The 25,319-nt window shown below is 33.0% G+C and overlaps 8 protein-coding genes across 21 annotated transcripts in view; 6 read left to right on the forward strand and 2 right to left on the reverse strand.

Annotated features, from left to right (window-relative positions):
• Positions 1–572: 572 nt before the first annotated feature.
• Positions 573–22,310, reverse strand: LOC139808572 (allantoinase-like). 3 transcript variants are annotated; one of them, XR_011730901.1, is made up of 13 exons: positions 20,086–20,562; positions 19,854–20,023; positions 19,667–19,781; positions 4,099–4,245; positions 3,973–4,018; positions 3,812–3,908; positions 3,518–3,704; positions 3,116–3,248; positions 2,839–3,011; positions 2,713–2,745; positions 2,583–2,618; positions 1,502–1,653; positions 573–714 (listed from the first exon to the last, which is right to left on the reverse strand). XR_011730901.1 is itself a non-coding variant. In XM_071770696.1 (12 exons), the coding sequence occupies exons 2-12, from the start codon at positions 20,239–20,241 to the stop codon at positions 2,466–2,468; spliced, it is 1,410 nt and encodes a 469-aa protein (XP_071626797.1). In that variant the 5' UTR covers positions 20,242–20,296; positions 21,812–22,310; the 3' UTR covers positions 2,340–2,465. The 3 variants fall into 3 exon arrangements, 2 of the variants coding, with proteins under 2 accessions (XP_071626797.1, XP_071626798.1); XM_071770696.1 differs by lacking the exons at positions 573–714; positions 1,502–1,653 and adding an exon at positions 21,812–22,310 and having other exon boundaries at positions 2,340–2,618; positions 20,086–20,296; XM_071770697.1 differs by lacking the exons at positions 573–714; positions 1,502–1,653; positions 19,667–19,781; positions 19,854–20,023; positions 20,086–20,562 and adding an exon at positions 4,359–4,652 and having other exon boundaries at positions 2,340–2,618.
• Positions 4,641–7,642, forward strand: LOC139808575 (odorant receptor 63a-like). Of its 2 annotated transcripts, none has more exons than XM_071770706.1 (9): positions 4,641–4,784; positions 4,916–5,035; positions 5,386–5,503; positions 5,704–5,965; positions 6,034–6,186; positions 6,278–6,368; positions 6,733–6,869; positions 7,281–7,413; positions 7,486–7,642. In XM_071770706.1, the coding sequence occupies exons 1-9, from the start codon at positions 4,641–4,643 to the stop codon at positions 7,537–7,539; spliced, it is 1,212 nt and encodes a 403-aa protein (XP_071626807.1). In that variant the 3' UTR covers positions 7,540–7,642. The 2 variants fall into 2 exon arrangements, with proteins under 2 accessions (XP_071626807.1, XP_071626808.1); XM_071770707.1 differs by having other exon boundaries at positions 6,733–6,794.
• On the forward strand, positions 8,027–10,674 carry LOC139808580 (odorant receptor 9a-like). Of its 5 annotated transcripts, none has more exons than XM_071770713.1 (9): positions 8,027–8,192; positions 8,313–8,432; positions 8,521–8,638; positions 8,883–9,144; positions 9,219–9,326; positions 9,397–9,487; positions 9,603–9,739; positions 10,188–10,320; positions 10,411–10,674. In XM_071770713.1, the coding sequence occupies exons 1-9, from the start codon at positions 8,049–8,051 to the stop codon at positions 10,462–10,464; spliced, it is 1,167 nt and encodes a 388-aa protein (XP_071626814.1). In that variant the 5' UTR covers positions 8,027–8,048; the 3' UTR covers positions 10,465–10,674. The 5 variants fall into 5 exon arrangements, with proteins under 5 accessions (XP_071626814.1, XP_071626817.1, XP_071626816.1 ...); XM_071770716.1 differs by having other exon boundaries at positions 10,254–10,320; XM_071770715.1 differs by having other exon boundaries at positions 8,904–9,144.
• Positions 10,981–14,426, forward strand: LOC139808579 (odorant receptor 13a-like). The gene is made up of 9 exons (XM_071770712.1): positions 10,981–11,448; positions 11,566–11,685; positions 11,767–11,884; positions 12,214–12,478; positions 12,553–12,660; positions 12,957–13,047; positions 13,162–13,301; positions 13,785–13,917; positions 13,993–14,426. Exons 1-9 carry the CDS (start codon positions 11,305–11,307, stop codon positions 14,044–14,046), a joined length of 1,173 nt encoding a protein of 390 aa, XP_071626813.1. The 5' UTR covers positions 10,981–11,304; the 3' UTR covers positions 14,047–14,426.
• LOC139808589 (odorant receptor 67a-like) lies at positions 15,366–16,915 on the forward strand. The gene is made up of 5 exons (XM_071770731.1): positions 15,366–15,478; positions 15,574–15,664; positions 15,794–15,930; positions 16,562–16,694; positions 16,772–16,915. The coding sequence occupies exons 1-5, from the start codon at positions 15,366–15,368 to the stop codon at positions 16,823–16,825; spliced, it is 528 nt and encodes a 175-aa protein (XP_071626832.1). The 3' UTR covers positions 16,826–16,915.
• Positions 17,119–19,653, forward strand: LOC139808576 (odorant receptor Or2-like). 3 transcript variants are annotated; one of them, XM_071770709.1, is made up of 9 exons: positions 17,128–17,505; positions 17,598–17,717; positions 17,812–17,929; positions 18,050–18,311; positions 18,399–18,483; positions 18,637–18,727; positions 18,927–19,063; positions 19,288–19,420; positions 19,488–19,653. In XM_071770709.1, exons 1-8 carry the CDS (start codon positions 17,362–17,364, stop codon positions 19,384–19,386), a joined length of 1,056 nt encoding a protein of 351 aa, XP_071626810.1. In that variant the 5' UTR covers positions 17,128–17,361; the 3' UTR covers positions 19,387–19,420; positions 19,488–19,653. The 3 variants fall into 3 exon arrangements, with proteins under 3 accessions (XP_071626811.1, XP_071626810.1, XP_071626809.1); XM_071770708.1 differs by having other exon boundaries at positions 17,132–17,505; positions 18,399–18,536; XM_071770710.1 differs by lacking the exon at positions 19,488–19,653 and having other exon boundaries at positions 17,119–17,505; positions 18,927–19,100; positions 19,288–19,303.
• LOC139808574 (odorant receptor 9a-like) lies at positions 20,706–24,293 on the forward strand. Of its 4 annotated transcripts, none has more exons than XM_071770701.1 (10): positions 20,706–21,052; positions 21,181–21,300; positions 21,436–21,553; positions 21,662–21,926; positions 22,604–22,756; positions 22,861–22,951; positions 23,115–23,251; positions 23,602–23,734; positions 23,809–24,006; positions 24,094–24,293. In XM_071770701.1, the coding sequence occupies exons 1-9, from the start codon at positions 20,855–20,857 to the stop codon at positions 23,860–23,862; spliced, it is 1,269 nt and encodes a 422-aa protein (XP_071626802.1). In that variant the 5' UTR covers positions 20,706–20,854; the 3' UTR covers positions 23,863–24,006; positions 24,094–24,293. The 4 variants fall into 4 exon arrangements, with proteins under 4 accessions (XP_071626802.1, XP_071626803.1, XP_071626804.1 ...); XM_071770702.1 differs by having other exon boundaries at positions 24,104–24,293; XM_071770704.1 differs by lacking the exon at positions 24,094–24,293 and having other exon boundaries at positions 20,912–21,052; positions 21,204–21,300; positions 23,809–23,997.
• The window catches only part of LOC139808562 (uncharacterized), an 84,760-nt gene continuing 83,580 nt past the window's right edge, over positions 24,140–25,319 (reverse strand). For both annotated transcript variants that reach the window (XM_071770672.1, XM_071770673.1), the window contains exon 6: positions 24,140–25,162. In XM_071770672.1, the coding sequence (XP_071626773.1) occupies positions 25,099–25,162 (64 nt within the window). In that variant the 3' untranslated portion in view covers positions 24,140–25,098. The remainder of the gene's footprint in view (positions 25,163–25,319) is intronic.

Consider the following 25,319-nt stretch of genomic DNA (forward strand, 5'->3'; position numbering starts at 1 on the left):
AGGAATGCCAATTTTAATGCTAAATAGTTTATGGCGCTATCACAAGACCAATGAAATTACGAGAGATATAAGCAGTACAAAGTATACTTTATTATAAAATACATTATGATATTTACTTCTTCGCGTACTGCAAATATATCGACGTCATCGATAAATTATTCTCTATCTATGAACGAATGTGTGAGATGTAATCGCAAGCAGAAGATAAACACATATACAAGCTATTTTCTCATACATTTATTTATGAAAAGTAAAAATTCTTTCTACATCATAAAAAGAATTTTGTCAAACATAAAAGCAAGATACAAAAGCGAAGGAAACAGCTGTTCATAAATACTTTTCTACAAAGGCACTTAGAATATGATTATTTTTTACACGACGATGACGACAGATGACAACGGCAATGCAAGAGGAGATAATTTAATTTCGACCTATTTGATCGATCTGGGTCTGAAGATTGTTCACCACTTCGGGTGGCACGTGTTCGCCCAGGATCTCGAAGAGATTGATCCTCTGGTCTCCGGGGATTGATTCGTAAGCGGCCAGTTCGATGCCCTCTTGGACCTTTTGTATGGTCGCATCCTTGGGGATGAGATAGGTGTTCTGAGCTTGCCGTATCGCCTCATTGCTAAAGATTTGCCCGTCTTTCTGTGGGTACGCCGTAATCACGCCCACCAGAAGCAACGTGGCTAGAACTACGGTGTGAAATCCCATCTGGAGAGAAATAAGGTAGATGATTATTAAACAGCATTTACTTAATGAACGGTTAAAAAACATAAAATTCAAAGGCTTCGAAATATATGCAAGTAATTATAGGATGAAGACTAAAGAAACTATATGATATATATATATATATATGATCTCTTGCAGAGAGTTTCGCAACTCTATGCATAATTCATCAGCTTCGCGTCACGCTTGGGACAAAAATTATGAAGCAATTTAAATATTACGTGAACGTAAGATTGTCATCGTGTAAAATGCGGAGGAACGAGATGCCAGTTGTTGGCGAGAGTTTTGTGTGTATCGAAAGTGATGTTCGAAGAGCGTTGGTCCGATCTCTCCTTAATGGTCGAGGTCGCGAAAATGGAACAACGTTTACGGAGAATTTCGTTGCGCGAAATAAAAACTTGTGACCCGATATAACAACGGATATTCCGCGATAAAAATATTATTTTTATAGAAATTTATAGGCATGGTTTATATTGCGCGATATCAACATTAATATTTCTGACTTAAATTTGGAGTTATAAAAATGTGAATATTAGTGAAGAGAGAAAGATGTGACACGTTAAAATTTTGTACGCTTATTTATTTTTTTCCTCATAAAACGTGTGGCTTGCACTTTAAGCGCAATAAAGCTTAAAAAGGTAAAAAATAGAACTATAATTGAGTAGCAGTGAAATACTACATATACGCAAAATTTGGTCGAAAATAAAGTTCGCTTTTTTTCTAAACAAGAAAACAACATGGGGTTCTTTACTATGTGGAGTGTGGTACTCACGTTGAAAATGCGTTTCACAATCGAGCCACTCCGAAACGAAACTAAGCGCGCTGCAACGCGGGTTGCTTTTATACCGCAGATGCGTGGTGGCAGAAGAGCGGTGAATGCCACTCCCATCCTCCTCAAGAAAGACTTACCGTCCAAGCTTCAAACTATACGAATATTCGTCACATATTATGTATTTCGAGGAATGGAAAAAAGTCTTAAAGGAAAAATTATGAAGAAACATACAAAAGATAAAAAAGAAACAAAGATATAGAAAGAAAGTGAAAATTATAAGTGAAAAAATATAGTTATAGACATAAATATTTTCACTTGTATTTTTATATACTTATGTCATACGCGGATATCAGATAAAGACGACATAGAAATATTCTTACGTTTAATATTTTGTTTGTAATTCAATGTATCTTTTTGCAAACATAGATTTATAATAACATTTTGGATATTACATCGAAAACGTTTCATTGTTTATGCAAATCAAACTAGAGTAAATGCTTAGGAACCAGTTGGCGCGAAAAATCGACGACGTAAATCTTCGGGCCATTTCACTCGGTATACGTATACGTTCGTGCGACCTGCTATGAATATCGGTGCCCCATTGACCAATATACGACACAGACAAGATTTGCTGTTACCTGTATCGGCCGAAGAGTTTCACTTTTATGAATATATGTTTCTTTCTTGAGTTTTGAAATTGTTTCGCAACACCACCGTCGGCTATTTCTAATACTGGACGAGCAACATTTGTGTGTCTGTAAATACCAACTTTCGGCTGTTTAGAAGATACGAAGAAAAAGAGTTTCACTTACTTTTAATAATATAAAACAAGAGTTAATAATGTGACCAAGTATTCTTCATAATTTATTATTTGTCTTATCTTTCTTTATTATTGACAATTCATATTGAAACGGAAACGAAGGAATAATAATAGATTCGTAAGCTGTACAAAACAAAATAGAGTTTAGCGGGTTTCTATCGTTTGCAAGATATTTGCATTTAACAATAATCTCCCCGCAGGTTTATCGCAAATTTTTCCTTCTTTGAAAACAAATCGTCCCCTAAGGACGGTTGCAATTACTTTTCCAAATAGGACCTTTCCTTCGTACGGAGTCAGCTGTAAAGTTAAATATTTTTGGCGAGATCTTTCGTGAAGAATTGTCATGTTTTTTATCTTTTTAATCGACAGCTTATATGCCGCATTTACTTACTTTGTTCTTGTGATGAATGTCACCTTTCTCGATCTGCAAAAATACGATACGTTTTCTAATGATACTTGTGTGGAATGTGGAATGCTCTCTACTTTTCAAATTAATACAATATACAGCAGAACTGACCTTAATAGATTCCTCTGGATTCCAAATAACGAAATCCGCGTCCATTCCAACTGTTAAATCACCTTTACGGTCTTCGAGACCGCACAACTTTGCGGGCTGACGGCTTAATAGCTTCGAGACATCGGAAAGTGGTATACTTCTCATTCTCGCGGCTGTCCATACCAGCGGTAATCCTATTTGTATTTTTGAAGAAAAATTCGTGTCTATCTCTCTTTCTCTTCCTCTCCTACAATGTTCATGCTCTCTGTTCTCTGATAAATTTCATATAAATATATACCGAATTGCAATGAGGAGATTCCACCCCAAGCAGTCAGAAAATTTCCGCGAGTTTTCAATTCTGGCACGCAGGGAGAGTGATCCGAAACGATCATATCTATTGTTCCGCTTTTAACACCGTGCCACAATTGTTCCTGTTAATATATCATATAAGATTGAAAATCGACTTACTAAGAATAAATTCGAGTCTCGCGATATTAAATGCCGAGGTCACTTAAAAGCTTAAAAAATTTGTTCGATTAAAATACATATCTGTGCATATTATATCGCGTAGCGAATTTTTTCAAATACCGTTTCAGAATATCTGAATTCCGATTATCGAAGCAAAGATACATTACGATTGAAATTGTTAAATAGGAAGGACTTAGCCGGTTACAGGCAAAGGAAAGATTTGTCTAATTACTCGATTACTCTTTCCCCTGATCGGCGGGCAACACTTGAATTCAGTGGAACCTGCCGGTATCTCTTCCGCTGCTAGTGTCAGATAGTGATAACACGTTTCCACGGTTAAAGGTGCACCACGAGCCTTCGTATCATTTACTAATGTCAAACATTCCGCGCTTGACAAATGCACTATGTGGCATCGAAAGCTTGAAAGTTTTATGTAACATTATTTTTATACAAAATATCGAAACGAACGCCAAGTCTCTCTCTCTCTCTCTCTCTCTCTCTCTCTCTCTCTCTCTCTCTGACTTACTTATATTTTATACACCAATCACAAATTAATTTTACGGCATCAAGTTCCATGAGATCAGGACGCGCACGCAAGAAAGTGTCGTACAATTCTGGTTTGCCTGAAAGTTTACGATACAAAAAAATTCAATGCCGCGAAGAGACGAAAGTATTACTCGTACGTACCGGTTAGTCGATTCGTTTTTTCATTTCGCTCGTATTCTGCGTGAAACTGCAAATACATTTGCGATTAGTCGTCGCGAATAGATTTCACGAAAAATGTAAACGCAATGCGTGATGTAATAGGTATACCGCCAGCACGGTCTTCGTAGGCAGCAGTTCCAAAAGAGTTTCCCTCACGTCGTCCACGGAGACATGTGGAAATTCGTCGACTCCGCTCGGGCACAAGAAGCACTTAAAACCGACTACACCTGCGTCTATTAACGATCGCAACTCGTGCTATAAAAATTGCAAGAGATAATAGGGAGAGTCAGTCATGGGAAGACTAGAGCGCAGGACGCTTCCTGTCTGTTACAGTTTTATCATATTTTCAGGTGACTCTCAATTACTACCTGTCGAGCCGATAGACTTTGCCACGTCGCGTCATGCAATGTTACTACAACACGTAAATGTTGCGGTAGGAAAGATATTCCCGAAATGCTATAGTAATCCGAGACTAGCCTATAGAACAGGTATCTTTTTACATTGGCAAGAGTAATTGGTATCCGCCAACAATTTCTGACATTTTGCAAGTTTGAACTTATGCCTCGACTTGCGTAGCAAAATTGTAGTAAAAATCGACGAGCGTTTATTATTTGTGCCGCAGCTTTCAAGCGTGAAATAGATGCCGAGTCATGCTGGCGCATATCCAGCGAGAGCACAGTATCAATAAAATATTTTTGTCGTGCTTAGGTCTCTGGCCGTTTCAAAGTAAACTCGCGAGAAGTCTGATACCGATTTGCTATCTCGCGATTGAAATAAGTTACTACCCGCTCGAGGTAACGTGTATCGGTTAATACATTTTAATCTGCAAGTTCGATTAGCATTTGAGAAATATTGTTACGCTAAATACAATTTTTTATTGCATAACATATTTTACGGACCGCTATTGTGTCACTACTGCGCTCAGGTATTGATGATATATGATCATTGGAAGGATACCCGATTGCTCTTCGACTGCGGTTCTCAACTTGTTTTGTTAACTACCTTTGTCGCAAAACTGTTGAACGAGTTGTTGAATCACGATAAGGTAAGGACCTGGGCAGAATAGTTGACTTATAATTTTAAGACAATGTTTTATGCTTTAAATGTTTAAATCTTTGTTTTTAGTAACGCACAATGTACTTCTTGTGCCTCAAGTCTTAAACGTGTGTACGAAGTGTCAAAATATTTGTAAGACTTGAGACACAAGATATAATATTGTGCGTTACTAAAAAGAAAGATTTTTAAATCATAAAACATTGTCTTAAAATTATAAGTCAGCCATTCTGCTCAGGCCCTAAATTTACAAAACAATCTTGCTTTCCAAGCGACATTTTAATAAGATCCTTTTTTCGATTCGTCATTAATTATTTTCATAATTATTGTTACAATGGTCAGATTCAAAGTTTATACGAGACTATGGACAACCATTGGAATATATTTAAAAGTGAATCGGAACTTCAAATTCTTAAAAATTATTCCACCATATCACGAAAATTTACAATATTTTACGCGTGTGAGTATGTAATGTTGCAAAATAAATATATACGAATGACTACAGATACGAGTAATTTAGCTAGTAATTTCATTCTAATACATTCTAATACATATAAGCATTTAATAAAGAAATTTCGCACAAAGCGAGTTTTCCGTGTACATATAATTTTTATCCAAAAATTAACGACACATAAGAACATGCTTCTCATAATTTCATAGTGATGATGTACTCTATGGTAACAGTATTTATATTAATCCCATTAACACCGGTTTTCCTCGACATTATATGGCCTCTTAATGAATCACGTCCACGACTCTTCGCGGTCGCTGTAGAATTGAGGATAGATCAAGAGAAATACTATACACCGGTTTTTTGTTACAATATCAGTATAATAGTGTTGGGCGTGATTATCATGGTTGGTGTCGATTCTATTTACGTCGTTTGCACTGCACATGCTTGCGGTTTATTCTCCATCATCAGGTACGTATGTACATTTACACGATACTTAAAATCCTGTGAAATACAAATGGGAATGTTCTACTTCACAGTCAGCAATTCGAAGAGGTACTATCAAAGTTGGATATCACAAAACAAGTTAGCAAATATGAACGTTGCTTGAACGAGAAATTCGAATTGTCAAGCGAAAAAGAAATGTATCAGCAATATATAATGTGCTTGAAAAAATATCAGCTTGCTTTAGAGTAAGTTTTTCCGAATAATCTTTACAATCATTGTCTTTTACACAACATTAACCTACATCAAAATATAATATATACTACTGTTGTCTCTTAGGTTTGTCAATATATTAAATTCAATATATCAAGTCATTGCATTATTTCTATTATTGTTGAATGGTATAACTATAAGTCTGGTTGGAATTCGAGTAAGTTTTATATAATTATTTATATATGTTACATATAAAACATGACACATACGTTATACGCATATAAAACATGACATATACGTTATGAGTTATAATATAATATAAGAGTATGATCGAAAAATAAATCAATAAAAAATAAAGGTTCTTCGTAAAGAATGTTTCCAATTATCCGCTATTTTATTGATGTCATTAAGTCATAGTTGCTTTCCTTTGAAATGTTAATGCTGTCATGTATAATAAGTCTTAATCGAAATTATATATATATATATATATATATATATATATATATATTATTTTGAAGATCACATTATATTTCACACAGATATTATATTTCACACAATATAACAATATTGATTTATTATAGGTCGTTTACATATTAGATCAATTGAAAGAAGTAGCGAGATTTGGTTTTATAATTATTGGCATGTTAGTACAACTCATGATTATTTGTTATTCTGGTCAAAAGCTAATAGACGAAAGTCAGAATGTATTCTATCAAGCGTAAGAATAATTTTATTTCAATTACTTTCGTATATATGTGAAATATATGCGATGTAATAATTATGTCCTGGAAATAATCTATTTCAAATTATAAGTTTCTATTATATTCTTCTAAGATTTATAAAACAACTTTTAATTTTTTTTGCAATTATAATCATACAATATTTTTTGTAATGTCAATCAATATAAATGAGATTTGTTTAGAAACAAAAAATAATAAATTTTACTTTGCTTTAAAAAGTTAGATCGCGATTTATAATGTTTACTTGTCTGCATTAAATAAAAAGATATACAGATAATTTTAATATTTTACTGAAATAAAAAATTTTTTGAGAAAATCCTCTCTCTCTCTCTCCCTCTCTCTCTTACGTGAATAAATTCGTATATTTATTCTGTCGTATATGTATTCAGGTACGCTGTGAAATGGTATAAATTCTCACCGAGACTGAAGTCGCTGTTAATTATAACTCTTTATAGAAGTATTGTCCCCTCTGGTTTAACTGCAGGCAACATGGTTCCATTGTCAATGGCGACTTACGCTACGGTAAGAAAGAAAATCTACAAATTGATATTGCAATGTATAGAAAATAATTTGTGCATCTGTATATGATTAAAGGTGGTACGGGCGGCCTTATCTTACTTTACGACATTTTTATCATTCAAAGAATAGTTACTTTGTATTACGTTTATCTCATATTGTTAGATCTTTATGGATCGTGTTGTGAAACTGCCGAGTAACCAACTCTATATGTAGACTCCATTTAAGCACTTAAAATTGATTGCACCTGCGCTTACTAGAAGTTGTAGCTCACGCTAAAAATTGTAAGCGAAAAGTGAAATTGATCAATAAAACGATGAGACAAGCACGCGATGTCTGTTGTCATTTTCACTATTATTACTCGCATAGCATTTTTACTGCGTTATCCGATACCATCATTTTGTACATATAAGCGCTATGAAAAAGATATGTTGTAAACGCTACCTGGTATACACGTTGCCGCGGTCTATTTTCTAAGCTATTATTCTCTCATTTTTTGAAGAAATAGCTACTTCGTCCTGAACGGTGTTGTTGACAACCCGTAATTTTATATCTCTGGAAATTTGGATTTGACAAAGGATTGACGGCACGTGCAGCACATGTCAGTTCTATCGTAGCACTCAAACGGAAAGTAGGATATCATGCTGGCGCATGTTTTACGAGAGCATAATCTCAATAAGATATTATTGTCATATTTGGGTCTCTGGCCGTTTCAAAATGAACTCGCAAGAAGTTTGTTACCGATATCCTATCTTGTGCTTCAAATGACTTGCTATCCCTTGGTGGTAATACGTTAACACAGTTTTATTTGCACGAATACGATTAATATTTTAAAAGTGTTAATTCTAACTATTTTTTGACATATAATATACCTCATGGAGTTATATAATTAATGTTACACTTAGATAATAATGTTGTATGATTATTGGGAAAACTCACGATTGGTTTTCGAGTGTTGCTCTCAAATTGTCTTATTAACCACTTTTGTCGCAAAGTTAACTAATGACTTTTGGAACCACGACAAGGTATGTGCACGCCGGAAGAAATCACTCGCTTATTTAGATTTTTTAATTATTATTACAATAAGATTTTTTTTTATTTTTCTTTTGTCAGACTCGACAATTATGTGAAGCCATGGAGAAACATTGGAGTACATTTACAAGTGAATTTGAAACGCGTGTTCTTAAAGATTATTCTCTCATATCTCGAAAATTTACAATACTTTACTCGAGTGAGTAATTGCGAAGGATATAGATTAGCGATATTTATTATGAAATAGATGCAGATTTTTTTTCAAAAAGAAACTTTGTAAAACATTTTTGTTGACAATACAATTCTATCGATAAAATATCTGTATAATTAACAAAGAATCAATTTCAATCTTCTTAATTATATACTAATTGTCTAATTATATATTAATTAAATACAAATATATACATACATATACCAAAAATATATCTTTCATAAAATTGCAGTAATAATGTTCTCCATGATAGCGATATTTTTAATGGTTCCATTAACACCGATATTACTCGATATCATACGGCCCCTTAATGAATCACGGCCGCGATTCTTCGCGGTTTCTATAGAATGGAGAATAGATAAGGACAAGTATTTCGTACCGATTTTCTGTTATAACATGAGTATAATCGTGACAGGTACAATTATCATGGTTGGCATCGATACTATGCATGTCACCTGTACAGTTCACGCTTGTAGTTTATTCTCGATCATTAGGTATGCACAAAAATAATTTTCTTATAATTTTATCGCAAAAGATAAAAAAGCGTCATAAAAATTCTATTTCACAGTCAGCAATTAGAGAAGGTAATATCAGAACTGGGCATCGACAAATTAAGCGAGCAAGTGACATACCAGGAATATGTCATATGTTTAAGAAAGTACCAACTCGCTTTAGAGTAAAGAATTTCTTTCGATCTTTCCACAATTCGCAAAAATATATTATCTATAATATTATCGTTTCATTAGGTTTGTCGACGTACTGAATTCGATGTATCGAACAGTGGCATTAATTATGCTATTGATGACTGGTGCGATTATAAGTCTGGTTGGAGTTCGAGTAAGCATTTACATGTATTTTTTATAGAGAAAAGAAAAAAATTAACATTATTATCAAAATCTTTCACATACGTATATATACATATAATTCTGTGCTATATTTCTATATGTTGTAGATCGTATATGTATTAAATCAGTTGGAAGAAGTAATGAGATTTGGCCTTGTAATCATAGGCATGTTAATGCAGCTTCTGATCCTATGTTATTCTGGTCAAAAGCTAATGGACGAAAGTCAGAATGTATTCTATCGAGCGTAAGAATTTTTTTATTTTGATACTTTGAGCCAAAAGTTTACTAGGTAAATGCAATGTATATATTTTTACACATTATAAAATTTGGGGAAAAATCAAATATTCCTTGCTGAAAAAAAGATACTTAATCTCTTTATAAATATCTTATAAATTATCTATTATATTTTAAAACTGATATAAACTACGGGTTTAATTTTTTTTATGGTAAAACAATACAAAATTTTTGTTTTTAATATTGTGAATAAAATACATATATGTAAATATATGTATAAATATAGCATTATTTTAAATACCCATTTTATACAATAGATTTTTCCTTGAAAATTTAATTTATAATTTGCAATACTTACTTGCTTCTGTTCTAGAAGAAAAAAATTTTAATTTTTTAATCAGATATAATTACTGACAAAAATATTATGTGAACGGATTCTCTTAAATTTATATCTACAGATATGCTGCAAAATGGTATAAATTCTCACCAAGATTAAAATCGCTCTTGATTATAACTCTTTACAGAAGCTTTATACCGTGTGGTTTAACAGCTGGTAACATATTTTCATTATCAATGGCGACTTATGCTACAGTAAGTACGAAAATCTTCAATTTTTATTCGTGATATACAGACAATTTATGATAGAAGACAATTTATCCTCACATTTGTATTTGATTTAAGGTGGTACGGACGGGCATATCCTATTTCACGACATTCTTATCACTTAAAGATTAAGTAGCTCCATACATTTTGTAGTTCTTTCTTAATTCTACCAGAATTAAGTTTGAGCGATTGTGTTTATAATTTGGTCAAGTGTTCCGATTGGGAACACCTTAGATTTCGCTTAGACACAAAAAACACTTTAAAATCGATTGCATCTACATTTATTCACTGGCACATTTCATGCTAATAATGTAGGTAAATGAAATATGTAATTGAAATATGGATTCTCAAAACAGATTATCATTCATTTCCTCCTTTATTCATAATCATTAATTTTCAATCAATCTTTTCTAAAATCAATACCTATCTAAAATAAAAAAAGAGAGTTTTGGGAATCGAATCTAAGACTCACCGACTATTCATAAGACTATTCATAAGACTCACCAACCCTTCGTGCGCCTTGTTGAGTTTGACAGACCCACTAGGGTCTGAATTCTGACGCTGTCGCCCCGCCCCGCTTCGGCGGAGGCGACATCCCGGACGTTCCTCTCAGTCGAGCTACCGTCTGGACAGGGGACGTGACTATGTCACGTTACAATTCTTATGAATAAATAATGAATTTTAAAGCATGACACTGTTAAAGCGTCACGTAGTGTTATTTTGTGTATATAAGGGTAGGAACGTTACGCAGTGTGTTATTATGTAAGTGTCCACCTGGAAAAGATACTTTCCACGAGCTTTTTGAAACACAAGATTAAGATAGTTATATCGCTACGGTATAGCTACATCGTACTAACGATTCTTGACATCCTATAATTTCATGTTGTTGAAAAACTTGATCTTAAAAAAAAAAAAAAACGGTGGCACATACCATGGGTGTCATTTCTATCGTAACGCTCAAGCAGCAATATCATGCTGGTGCATGTATTACGAGAGTACAATGTCAATAAAATATTATTGTCACACTTGGGCCTTTGGCCATACCAAAATAAATTCGTCAGAAATGTGTTACCGATTTTATATCTTGTGATACTGATGACTATCGTTCTATTGCAGGTAATAATACATTTTTAACTGCATGAATCCGAGTAGGGCATAAAACGTGTCATTACAAATATTTCTTTTACACGTAATATATACTTAATAACTTGAAACAATTAATATTACGCTTAGGTATTAGCACTATGTGATCGATGGGGAAATATACAAGAGGTTTTTGAAATTTGTCATCACATTGTCACAGTAATGATATTCGTTGTTAAGCTATTCAATGAGTTTTGGAACCATGACAAGGTATGTATACGAATTACATCACTGGTTTATTTATATCTTACTTTTAATAATAATTTTAACGGAATTATTTGTTACGGTTAGATACGATATTTATACGAAGCGATGGAAAACCATTGGAATGTATTTACAAGCGAAATTGAAATTCGTATTCTTAAAGACTATTCTATGCTAACGCGAAAATGTATAATAACTTATTCGAGTGAGTAAATGCAAAAATTATATAGATAATTAAGCCACTACTATATATAAATACATTTAAAAACATAGATATTAATGTAATAAAAAACTTCGTAAAAGATTTCTTTTGTTGATAAAATTGCACCATCAGAATATTCATACAATTTTTGCCAAGAATATCAATTTTAATCTTTTTAATACATTTACATATTTATAAATTATGAATAAATATATATTTAATATGTTTACAAATTGTGTGTATAATTCATAAATACATATATATATATGTATTATTTATAAATATACAAAGCACATAAAATATACAAAAATATGTTTTTCATAAAATTGCAGTTATAACATACGTCTCAACAGTACTATTTTTGATGGTTCCATTTAAACCGATATTACTCGATATCATACGGCCTCTTAATGAATCACGACCGCGAATATTCGTGATTTCTGAAATAGAATGGGGAATGGATAAGGACAAGTATTTCGTACTGATATTTTGCTATACTACATCTGTAATTGTAATGGGTGCAACTATTTTTGTTGCTGTCGACAGTATATATATTACTCGTACCGTTCACGCTTGTAGTTTATTCTCGATCATTAGGTATGCACAAAAATAATTTTCTTATAATTTTATCGCAAAAGGTAAAAAAGCGTTATAAAAATTATATTTTACAGTCAGCAATTAGAGAAGGTAACATCAAAACTGGGCATCGACAAATTAAGCGAGCAAGTGACATACCAGGAATATGTCATATGTTTAAAAAAGTACCAACTCGCTTTAGAGTAAAGAATTTCTTTTGATCTTTCCACAATTCGCAAAAATATATTATCTACACTGAGAAAAAAAATATTTTAATCCAAAAAAATATTTATTAGGTGGCTCCTAATAGCATATTTACTTACTTTTTACACATATTTATTTAGAATTAGATATTTTTATGTCAATTATATAAAAATATCTAATTCTAAATAAATATGTGTAAAAAGTAAGTAAATATGCTATTAGGAGCCACCTAATAAATATTTTTTTGGATTAAAATATTTTTTTTCTCAGTGATATAATATTATCGTTTTATTAGGTTTGTAAATGTAATGAATTCGATGTATGGAACGGTGGCATTAATTATGCCATTGGTGACTGGTGCGGTTATAAGTCTGGTTGGAGTTCGAGTAAGCATTTACATGTATTTTTTATAAAGAAAAGAAAAAATTAACATTATTATCAAAATCTTTCACATACCTATATATACATATAATTCTGTGTTATATTTCTATATGTTGTAGATGGTTGTATATGGATTAAATCAGTTAGAACAAGTAATGAGATTTGGGCTTTCAATCATAGGCATGTTAATGCATTTTCTGATCCTATGTTATTCTGGTCAAAAGCTAATGGACGAAAGTCAGAATGTATTTTATCGAGCGTAAGAATTTTTTTATTTTGATACTTTGAGCCAAAAGTTTACTAGGTAAATGCAGGTAATTATAATTCCCGTAGAGTGTTGTGATCGCTGTATATATTTTTACACATATTGTAAAATTTGGGGAAATATATAATATTTCTTGCTGAAAAAGATACTCTTAATAATCTCTTTATAAATATCTTACAAATTTTCTATTATATTTTAAAACTAACATAAACCACGGGTTTAATTTTTTTTATGGTAGAACATTAATACAAAATTTTTGTTTTTAATATTGTGAATAAAATATATATATGTAAATATATAAATATAGCATTATTTCAAATACCCATTTTATACAATAGATTTTGCCTTAAAAATTTAATTTATAATTTGCAATACTTACTTGCTTCCGTTCTAGAAGAAAAAAATTTCAATTTCTTACTCAGATATAATTACTGACAAAAATATTATGTGAACGGATTCTTAAATTTATATCTACAGGTATGCTGCAAAATGGTATACATTCTCACCAAGATTAAAATCGCTCTTAATTATAACTCTTTACAGAAGCTTTAAACCGTGTGGTTTAACAGCTGGTAACATATTTTCATTATCAATGGCGACTTATGCTGCAGTAAGTACGAAAATCTTCAATTTTATTTGTGATATACAGAAGATAATTTATGCTGATATCTGTATTTGATTTAAGGTGATACGGATAGGCATATCCTACTTCATGACATTCTTATCACTTAAAGATTAAGTAGCTCCATACATTTTGTAGTTTGTTCTTAATTCTACTAAAATTAAATTTGAGCGATTGTGTTATAATTTTGCCAAGTGTTCCGATTGGGAACACCTTAAATTTCGCTTATTGTTAGACACAAAAAACACTTTAAAATCGATTGCATCTACATTTATTCACTGGCACATTTCATGCTAATAATGTAGGTAAATGAAATATGTAATTGAAATATGGATTCTCAAAACAGATTATCATTCATTTCCTCCTTTATTCATAATCATTAATTTTCAATCAATCTTTTCTGAAATCAATACCTATCTAAAATAAAAATGAGAGAGTCTTGGGAATCGAATCTAAGACTCACATACTATTAATCCTTCATGCGCCTGGTTGAGTTTGACCGACCCACTAGGGTGCTTTGGAAGATATAACTTCGTAATCGGGAACGCTGGTGGCCTGAGTGTTTTATAGCTGCTGTTTACATGTCGTGCTCGCACTATTTTATAAGTTCACGAAAACATAAAATAAATAATACTTTTGATAAAATTTTGATATTATGATTATACCAGGATATACTTATTTTCAAACTTTCGGGTCTGTCAAACTCACCAGGCGCAACGCGTTAAAAAATTCACCAGACGCACGGAAGACCAATCGACCACTCTCCCAGGTCTTCCTATAATTTCGTATTTGTGACTGTAAAAATTGATCAATAAAGTGACAATACAGGGCACCACACAAACGTCCGTTTTCATTCTTATGAATAAATAATGAATCGTGGATGACACTGTTAGAGGATCACGCAGTGTTATTATTTTGTGTATATGAGGGTAGAGGAACGTTACGCAGTGTGTTATTATGTAAGTGTCCAGCTGGAAAAGATACTTTCCACGAGCTTTTTGAAATACAAGAATAGGAAATGGGAGAATGACAGTTTAGTATTTTTCACAACACCTCCACGGAAAGTTCGACTTTCCATGCCTGTAGAGAGGGGCGAAAGTGACCAATTTCACGCCAGGACGGCATTAGCGGGACGAAAGTGATCACTTTCCGCCCTAGGGAGGAAAGTGGTTACTTTCGTCCCGCTATGCCGTCCTGGCGTGAAATGGCCACTCTCGCCTCTCTCTAGGCATGGAGGTCGAACTTTCCGTAAAGATATTGTGAAAAATATCGTGTGCACCTCGGGGCGAAAGCTTTTTCAGACTCGTGTGATAGTTTATTCTCGATCATTAGGTACGTACACAAATAACTCTTTTCTTTTTATTCTATCGCGAAAAACCGTAAGAATTTTATTCCATAATCATCAGTTTGAGAAAGTGACATCAAAATCGGATATTATGAAAATTAGCAAACGCGGATGCTGCATGAATGTATTATCCAAATCAACAAGCAAGGAAATGATATATCAGAATTATGTTATATGTTTAAGGAAATATCAACTTGCTTTAGAGTAAATAGTTTTTTTTTAATAATCTTGTCACAGTATAATTGTATTTGTAATAGGTATATTTTCGTAATATATTAATATATATTATTATTCTGCAGGTTTGTCAATGTACTGAATTCAATGTATCGAATAATGGCATTAATCTCGTTATTATCTGTTGCTGCAGTCATCAGTCTGGCTGGAATGCAAGTAAATATTATAGGCATTATTTACTTTTTGTAGAGAAAAAAAATTAACATTGCTCTAATAATAAATATTAAAATTTTAACAAATATTAAAAAATACATTATATAATGCAATGCATTTTATGTACTGTAGATGGTATATGAATTAAATCAATTAGAAGAAGTAATCAGATTTAGCATTGTAATCATAGGCATGTTACTGCAGCTCATGGTTTTATGTTATCCTGGTCAGCAGTTGTTAAATGAAAGTCAAAATGTGTTCTACCAAATGTAAGAATTTCTCTATTTAAGTTGATGATTGCGCGCGCGCGCTCGTGTGTGTATATGTCATATATTTATCATTAATGCTGGTGGTATTAGCAATTCCAGACGCAAAATGTAATGTTAATTGTCACATATATATTTTATGCATCTTTTAAAAAATATATGATATTTTCTGTTCAAAAGAGAGAGAGAAAGAGTGAGTGAGAGAGACAGAGTTTTAAATATTTTGTTTATAAATCTATTATATTTCAAAATCGATACAAGTCTGATATCTTTTCTTATAGCAGAATCTTAGTGCAAAGTTTTTACTTCTTCATATCATGAACTATAACGCAGTCTCAAGCTGAAGCTAGAATAGTACAATCATATATAATTAATTTGATAATTATTTTAATATAATAGTGATGTGCTCTAATAAGTATCTTTAAAATCACTACAAAGGATTTATTGCTGATATTGAAAAATATCACCCTAGCCAGGGTAGCCCAGCCATATTTCTATTTATTTGTATTATTCACATAGCGGTCAAGCTCACACTTAATTGTTTAATGTTTAATTTTTTAATCGGATGTATGTAATTATCCATGAAATTTTTATATGAACGAATTCTTAAATTTTATATAAACTATATTTACAGATATGCTGTGGAGTGGTATACATTCTCACCGAGATTAAAATCGCTGATGATTATAAGTCTTCATAGAAGTTTTATACCTTGCGGTTTAACAGCTGGTAACATAATTCCATTATCAATGGTGACCGCTGGTTCAGTAAGTATGGGATTTTGAATTTTTACACTTGCGATGCATATAAAACAACTTATGCGTACATCTGTATTTTATTCAAGGTGGTGCGAGCAGGCGTATCCTACTTCATGACATTCTTGTCACTCAAAAATTAGTTAGTTTCGTGCATTTTGTAGTTCTTTTTTAATCCTGCTTAAAAATCTATGCATAATCTTTGAGTGATTGTCGTTCGTGTCAATAGGAAACTGCTTCAATTTTGCTTATCAAAAAGCACTTTAAAATCCACATTTACTACCACATTTTCGATTCTAACGGTCGCAATTCGTGCTAACAACTGCGAGCGTAAAAGAAGGCATCTGATCAATAAAACAATAAGACAGGGCATAGGATGTGCGTTCTCACTCTCGCGTTATTACTCGCGCGTCTTTACCGCGTCACGCGATATCATTATACTAGTATGTGATATGCTGAAAAAAATATGCGATAAACACTACTCGGAATATGAGAAAGGAAGAATGTCAGTTGGATATAGTAATACGATGTCATGGCGGAAACAGCTACTTTGCGCTGACGATTTTTGACATTCCGTAATTTCTGACAGGTTGGACGTAACAAAGGAGTCGATGGCACATGTAGCACGCGACCGCGCGTCATTCGTATATCGTAACTGTTAAACGGGAAACGAAATATCATGTTGGTGCATGTTCTACGAGAATACAATGTCAATAAAATATTATTGTCACGCTTAGGTCTTTGGCCGTTCCAAAGTAGGCTCGTGAGAAATTCGTTACCGATGTTTTGTCTTATATTTGAAATAAGTTATTATCCATTCGAGGTAATGTGCATCGATCAATGTTCAGATCAATTTTGTACAATATAACTGTCTTGCCACATGTGTTTCGGTTTAAAACTTGACGTTACACGTAGATTTTAATGTTGTACGATCATCGAGACGATGCGCAAATGGTTTTTGAAGGTTGCTATCAATTTGTCATATCAACCGCCTTTATAGTAAGGCTGTGGAATGAGATTTGGAATCGCGACAAGGTATATTTTCTAAACAATATGTGCATCACCTACATCTCTTTAATCACTGTCTCAATATAATTTTTATCGATATGTTCTACTGTGTTGCGACCAGTTCCGTCGTTTATACGAAGCCATGAACGATCATTGGGATATATTCACGAATGAATTAGAAATTCGTGTTTTGAAAAATTATTCCGTCATATCGCGGAAATTTACGATATTTTACTCGAGTGAGTACACAATAGTATTGCGCAATGTTTAGAATAAGCGGCGAGAATAACGGTAATTACGAAATATGAGACGCGTTTAAGATTATTAATGCGGAAAATATATCTTTCACGAAATTGCAGCTATGATGTACCTTTTAAGTTCAATGTTCGTAATAATCCCGTTGACACCGACGTTCCTAGATATCGTGTTGCCTCTCAACGAGTCGCGTCCACGAATCTTAGCGATCGACGTTGAATTTAGAGTAGATACGGACGAGTACTTTGTGCCGATTTTTTGTTACACTACTGCTATAATTTTGGTGGGTATAAGCATAATGGTGGGTGCCGATACAATGCATTTCACGTGTACCACTCATGCATGTAGTTTATTCTCAATTATCGGGTAAGTGTATATCGCAGGCAATGCATACGATAGGTATACTTGGGTCATTTTGAGAAATACTTCGTAAGAATCATAAGTATTTCGCAGTGAGCAAATTGAACAGATTACGTCGACGCAACACACGCGAAAATGCGAATGTGGCTCGAAAGAGCATGACTGGTCGAAAGAGCAGGTGATATATCAGAAATATGTTACGTGTTTAAAAAAATATCAACTCGCATTAAAGTAAGTCGAGTTTTCTCGAGTTGTTCTTATATTTTGTATATATATAATGTAATAAGTTACTTTTTACTCAAATTGCTTTTCATATCATTGTGATTCACAGGTTTGTCGATATATTGAATTCGACGCATCAAACGGTTGCAGTATTCTTCTTGCTGTTGATTGGTGCAACTTTAAGTCTGATTGGAGTTCGAGTGAGAATTAAATAATTACTTTTCAACAAAATGTTTCATAGAAAGTAAAAATAAATAGTACAGGCGTATCTTTTTAATGAATTCCGAATAAAATAAATCTTATTGAATTTTATATAAAATATATTAGATGCAGAAAAATGATATTCTAATAGTGAAATTATTATATTATTAACGCAAATTTCCTGAAAACTCTTGATAGATTGTCTATGTATTAGACCAGCTCGAAGAAATGGCCAGATTTACGTTTATAATTATGGGAGCGTTATTACAACTGATGATCATGTGTTATTCCGGTCAGAAATTAATGGACGAAAGCCAGAATGTATTCCATCGAGCGTAATAATTATTCAACATTCTTAAATATATTTAAATAGTGCGCTTCAGAATATAATTTTGTTAAAACAATATTTCAGTTAATAGATTCAATTTTATAATTTTAATAAATCGAGCTTTAATTGTTAATATTTTTTCGTCCGTAAGTGAGAAAGACGGAATAATTTTAAAGTAAAATTCGCCGAAATCTCGCGCGCCTATATTTTAAAACTTAATTTTTTTTTCAGATACGCAGCGGAATGGTATTTATTCTCACCGAGATTAAAATCGCTGCTGATTATAACTCTTTACAGAAGTTTTGTACCGTGCAGTTTGACTGCAGGTAAATTATTTCCGTTATCAATGTCGACTTATGCCGCGGTAAGTGTGAGATTTCGTTAATTTATACGCATTTGTGGAAAAGACTTATTTTGGTATTCGATTCAAGGTGGTACGAGCGGGCATGTCTTATTTCACAGCATTTCTGTCGTTTAAAGATTAATTTATCCGAATTTCCAGTCAAAAGATAGGAGAACCTTAGGCTAGTATCCCGTTATTCTTCGAAGATAATTTTATACATGTTCATGTGTATTAAATATATTTATTTAAAAATTTGCGAAAACGTACCTGATTCCCTGGTATCACCCCGCCCCAGAAGGCAACGTCCACAAATATTTTCGCGCACGCTTCCCTCGCTTTAGCTTTGAGATTATCCAAAGTGGTGGTGGGCGGAATAGAATTCCTACAACATGAGATAGATATGTATACGTCTGAATGTAATTTCAGACGTATATAGGAAAACATAGATTATTACAAAGGCATATCCGCGATCGTGGTGACGCCGCCAGCCGCGGCCGCACGTGTAGCGGTGTGAAATCCTTCCCATTCGGTTCTTCCGGGCTCATTTACATGCACGTGAGAGTCTATTATTCCAGGCATTAGCACTAACGAGCCGCAATCGTTAAACGGAATGCCGGGATATTTCTGAAACGCACGTCGATTTGCATTTCATTCCCTGTCTCGCGAACGATTTATGCGAGATTTACCTGTGATAAATATCGTACAACGTCTTCACCGATGTCGTATGATATTTCCTGGATTTTTCCATCGCTTACGACCAATGTGGCCGGTCGGACGCTATTTGCGAAAACTGCTCTTTGAGACACGAAAGCGCAGATTCGTGAATCTTCGTGAAAACGCATGTTTGAACGTGCACCGTCGAGCAGTAACTGCGATTGCCTCGCGTAATTCGTGGGTCTATAAATAGTTCAACAAATAGTTCAGATACTGAATGATGTTATCAAGCGACCGCACGGCAGAGCACAGAGATGACACGTATGAAGCTGCGATGTCATTGGTATATGACATTGTATTACGTGCGTGTAACGCAACATTGGCTAAATATTAATAAATATAAATAACTATAAAAATATAAGTATCGTTTCGCGTAGACTTGTAGAGCATTTGAAACCGACTGAACTTGCGTCTGTTGATGTTGCAGCTTGATCGAGTAAATGTAGAGAAATAAAAAATAATTTATTGATAAATTTAAAACAAGATGTCTCTCAAGACATGGAGAGAGACCATCATTCTCGTATTCTCGACTATTTGTCGTGTCACGCGACATCAGCGTGCGGGTGTCCGAAGAGGTATTATGCATGAAATTACGGTCTACGACAAACGGCATCTAATTTTCGAGATCCGAGCAACGTGATCCGCGCTGTGACGTGATGCGTGACATCCCGCAATTTAGAATTTTATAATTCTACGATCGTGTTCCGACTCGTGCCGAAATCGATCGCTACAGAGGGGCTCATGCCGCGCTCCCTCATTTCCGTCGCAGCTCTCAAACAAGCAGAAGCTAAAGTCATGCTGGTGAATATACTTCGAGAGTACAATGTCAATAGAATATTTATGTCGTGCTTGGGTCTTTGGCCGTTCCAACCTAAGCTCACGAAACGTTTGTTATCAATGTCCTGCTTCATACTTGAAATAAGTTACTTGCCATTCGAGGTAATACGATTACTTTTTATTTTCGAATACGTGCAATTAGCCTTTAAAACATATCCATCACGCCAAAAGATATATTGCTTTTTCCTGTGTAATATATTTGGCAGAACGTAATATAATTTATCTGGTAGATATTGACATTATACATACATAGACACAGCGGGCAAATGATCTTTGAATGTCTGTATCAAATGGTCATAACGGCGGCTTTCCTTGTAAAGTTGTTAAATCAGCTTTGGAACCGCGACAAGGTAATTATCCAAAACATCAATTACGAATTGTAGACTTTCTCATTTTCTTCATTAATATTCATTGAAATAAATTTCTTATATATACATATACTTAATTATCACTTTAATCATATGTTTTTTTTTCTTTACGATTAGTTTCGCCGTTTATACGAAATCATGGAAGATCATTGGAATGTATTTACGAGCGATTTGGAAGTTCGAATTTTAAAAAGTTACTCTCATATATCGCAGATATTTACAATGTCTTACTCGAGTGAGTAAATTATATCGGAAAGAAAAAAGAGATTATAAATTATTAATAGTGACAAACGTATTTTGTGCACATAATAATATTATTGAAAGGAAAATACGTATTTTGCAGTACTAATATACTTCATGATGTCGATGTTTATAACGATACCCTCATTAGGGCCGATACTTCTCGATATCGTACTACCTCTTAATAAATCACGTCCGCGGCACATTGCGATATATAGCGAATACGGAATAGATCAAGATAAGTATTTTGTACCGATCTTTTTGTACACTTCTGTTATGATCACGGTGGGTATGACCATTATGGTGGCCGTTGATACCATGCACATAGTGTGTACCGCGCACGCATGCAGCTTATTCCAACTTATTGGGTAAGTACGGAGGAGTAACCCAGGTAGCACATACACGTTTCACAAATGTTTTATGAGTGTTTATCCGAAACGTTTTATAACCGATTGCTAGAAACGTTTATGAGTAAAAATGTCTATTCGAAAAACGTTCGACAGAACGTTTCTTTTCTGATAAAATAACGTTTAAAAAAGTACTGTAGAAACGTTTTGTTTTAATGACAAAGACATTTTAGATAAAGACATTTAAAATTCCTACTTTTACGTCTTTTGAACGTGTTTATGACGTCTTTGAGACATGCGTGAGAATGTTCTAGAAGCTTTATGCATATACCATCTATGACGTCTATTCTTTTTCGAAGAAATTCCTGAACTGGTGCACATTCGTGCAATAAGTTAAAGTGAAACAAAATATACTTGTCTCACTCTAACTTAATTGCATTACTGATGTGCACCAGTTCAGGAAGTTCTTCAAAACGGAACACACGTATAAATGTTCTTTCAATGGCCACGTTCAGCAGAAGGTTTATTTTACAACTTTTGGAAGTTTTCTAAGCTCAGATTTGTCCGATGACAAATAGATTAAGATCGGTTGTGAAACTATGTATACGTTCAAAAAACGTATATGAAACTAATATGTGCTACCTGGGAAAATACGTCCACGTATTTTTCGTAAAAATACCGCAAAATTCGTATTGTAGTCAACAAATCGAGAATGTGATATCGAATGTGCATAATGGCGATAAAATCAACGAAGTCGAACATTGTACGAATGTGGAGTATAAAGTGTTCAGCGAGGAAATGATATATCGGGAATACATCGTATGCTTAAAAAAACATCAACTTGCTTTGGAGTAAGGGACTCCGTGCGATCTTTTGAGATCATTTTTGCGCCGAAGATACAATTATCAAAGTAATCTAACGAAAACATGTTATTAATTAAAATCGTTGTTATTAGATATATCGATCTATTAAACGACACGTACAAAATTGTCGGAATTAGCTTCTCATTACTAGTCGCTGCAGTTTTCAGTCTACTTGGAGTTCGAGTAAGCATTAGGCATTAAATAATTACGGATATATATCGTTCTTAAATAATTAGCATTAATATATTACATTTAAAAATATCGCCATTTCGTAAATTTCGTGAAAATATGATAATTATATTTCAGATGGCGTTTGGATATACATAATACCTTTGATATATTATAGATCGTCTATGTGTTAGACCAACTAGAAGAAATTATTAGATTTTTGTTTATAATCGCGGGAGCGTTGCTGCAATTGATTATCGTGTGTTATTCCGGCCAGAAAGTAATGGACGAAAGTCAAAATATATTCCATCGAGCGTAATGATTATTTTATATTCTCACAAATTTCCGTCATTTCCAATACGTTTCGAAATTTGAAAATTGATTTTACAGTATTTTAAGATAGAACCAATGATTCAAAATATTTCTTAATTGCGTTATGCATAAAGTATGTTACGCAAACGCAAACACACACATACACACACACACATATATATATATATATATATATATATATATATATATATAAAGTTTCTGATATATTAAACATTATTACATACGATTTTACTTAAAAGATTTTTCAATTTATGATATTTCCTAGAGTTTTGCATGACGTGTGTTGATGGAAATCTAAATAAAAACTAATTTTAAAAAATATATTCTTTCAGATATGCAGCGGAATGGTACAAATTCTCACCAAGATTAAAATCATTATTAATCATAACTCTCTACAGAAGTGTTGTGCCGTGCAAATTGACAGCAGGTAATCTGTTTCCTTTGTCAATGGCGGTTTTCGCCGCGGTAAGTACGAGAAAATCTGTAAAAGTAATTTATAACATGCAGAAAATGATTCATACGTTTATAATCGTTTTAAGGTGATACGGACGGCTATATCTTATTTCACGGCACTCTTATCGATACAAAATTGATCAGTTTTAAAATAGATGCTTAACTAATTTTTCATTGATACGTCTTCGATCCAACAAAGTGTAGATAAAAATTTAAAGATCAGTATACTGCACTTTATAAGATGAGTATAAAGTATTTGAGATTGAAAGAAGAAAGTTTGCCAAGTATGCTTTTATTTAACAAAATCACATTTATTATTAAATATACAACTCATATAATATCAGCCGATGCGACTACAATCAATATCACAGCATTTTGCAGGTAGACATTCGTAATGTCAGTCTCTTAACGAAATAAACTTAACGAGAATTACTAGTTACTGTAGTAACATTACGCAATACGCAGTTGATGACTTTCGTGCTTTCGGGCGCAACTAACTAGCTTTTTAATGTTCGAGTAGGTCGATTTACACAAGAATATATTTTTAAATAAAAACATTTGTTAAATCCCACGATGCTGTTAAGTTAAACCATATTCCAAGCTGTTAGCGTACCACATCTAACAGGACATGGCTATAAAGCTGCACAATACCGTTATTGTTAACTAATTCTACTTCATTACTTTACTTAACATTTCTTTAACGTTAGAATACAACGTTCATATCTAAATAGATATGTTCGGAATAAGAAATGCAAATGTTTCAATAGCGATATAATTTAATAATTATTCTGCAAAATTTATCTCTATCTTTCTCCTTTTTTTTTGAAACAGAATAGATTAATTGAGTATGAAAGAGATATATGAAAGCGTAAATAAATACGGATTGCTCTTATCTCTGAGATCTTATTTAGAGAGTTTAAATATAATATTATACATATTATATAATGCAAGATGTTCTTATTTATCAAAAAATCTATTAGAAAAAAAGAATTGTTATGAATATTATCCGATAGTGCAAGTAATTGATGGCTATCACAATTAGAGTTCAATTATGTGTGTATGATTTATATACATATGTATATATCTCCCTCAACATACAAAATATTATCGAAAGCACGTTAAGATGCTAACCGAAATGCATGAAATATTTAGAACGTAAAATATCGATAGTTCAATTTTTTAAATCTAAATTTTGTAATGTTTAGATGTTAATTTTTTAATCTTTTTATTCAATAAACCCAGAGGGTTTAGGAAATTATATCTAATAGAAAATTTCGTAACTTCTCGTAGTAATTCATCATATTTTTTAGAAACGAAATTAACAATATAATAATAATAATATTAATAATATAATTAACGCTATAATGGCAATAGTTTTATTCGTCGGTAGACTTCGTTAATTTGTCGAGGCAATCATATGACTTTGATTGTGTGACATATCTGCAACATAGAAAACCTTTTCATTAGATTTCATATACTTACATGATATTAATTACAATCATTTAACGACGCTAAAAGCAAGAGGCAAAGAAAGATTGTGAATGGGGTCAGTGATCGTTAATAGAGCAAAGCACAACAACTAACCGTGTTAATAATT

The sequence above is a fragment of the Temnothorax longispinosus genome, chromosome 2, assembly GCF_030848805.1.
Source record: "Temnothorax longispinosus isolate EJ_2023e chromosome 2, Tlon_JGU_v1, whole genome shotgun sequence".
Classification (NCBI taxonomy): Eukaryota; Metazoa; Arthropoda; class Insecta; order Hymenoptera; family Formicidae; genus Temnothorax; species Temnothorax longispinosus.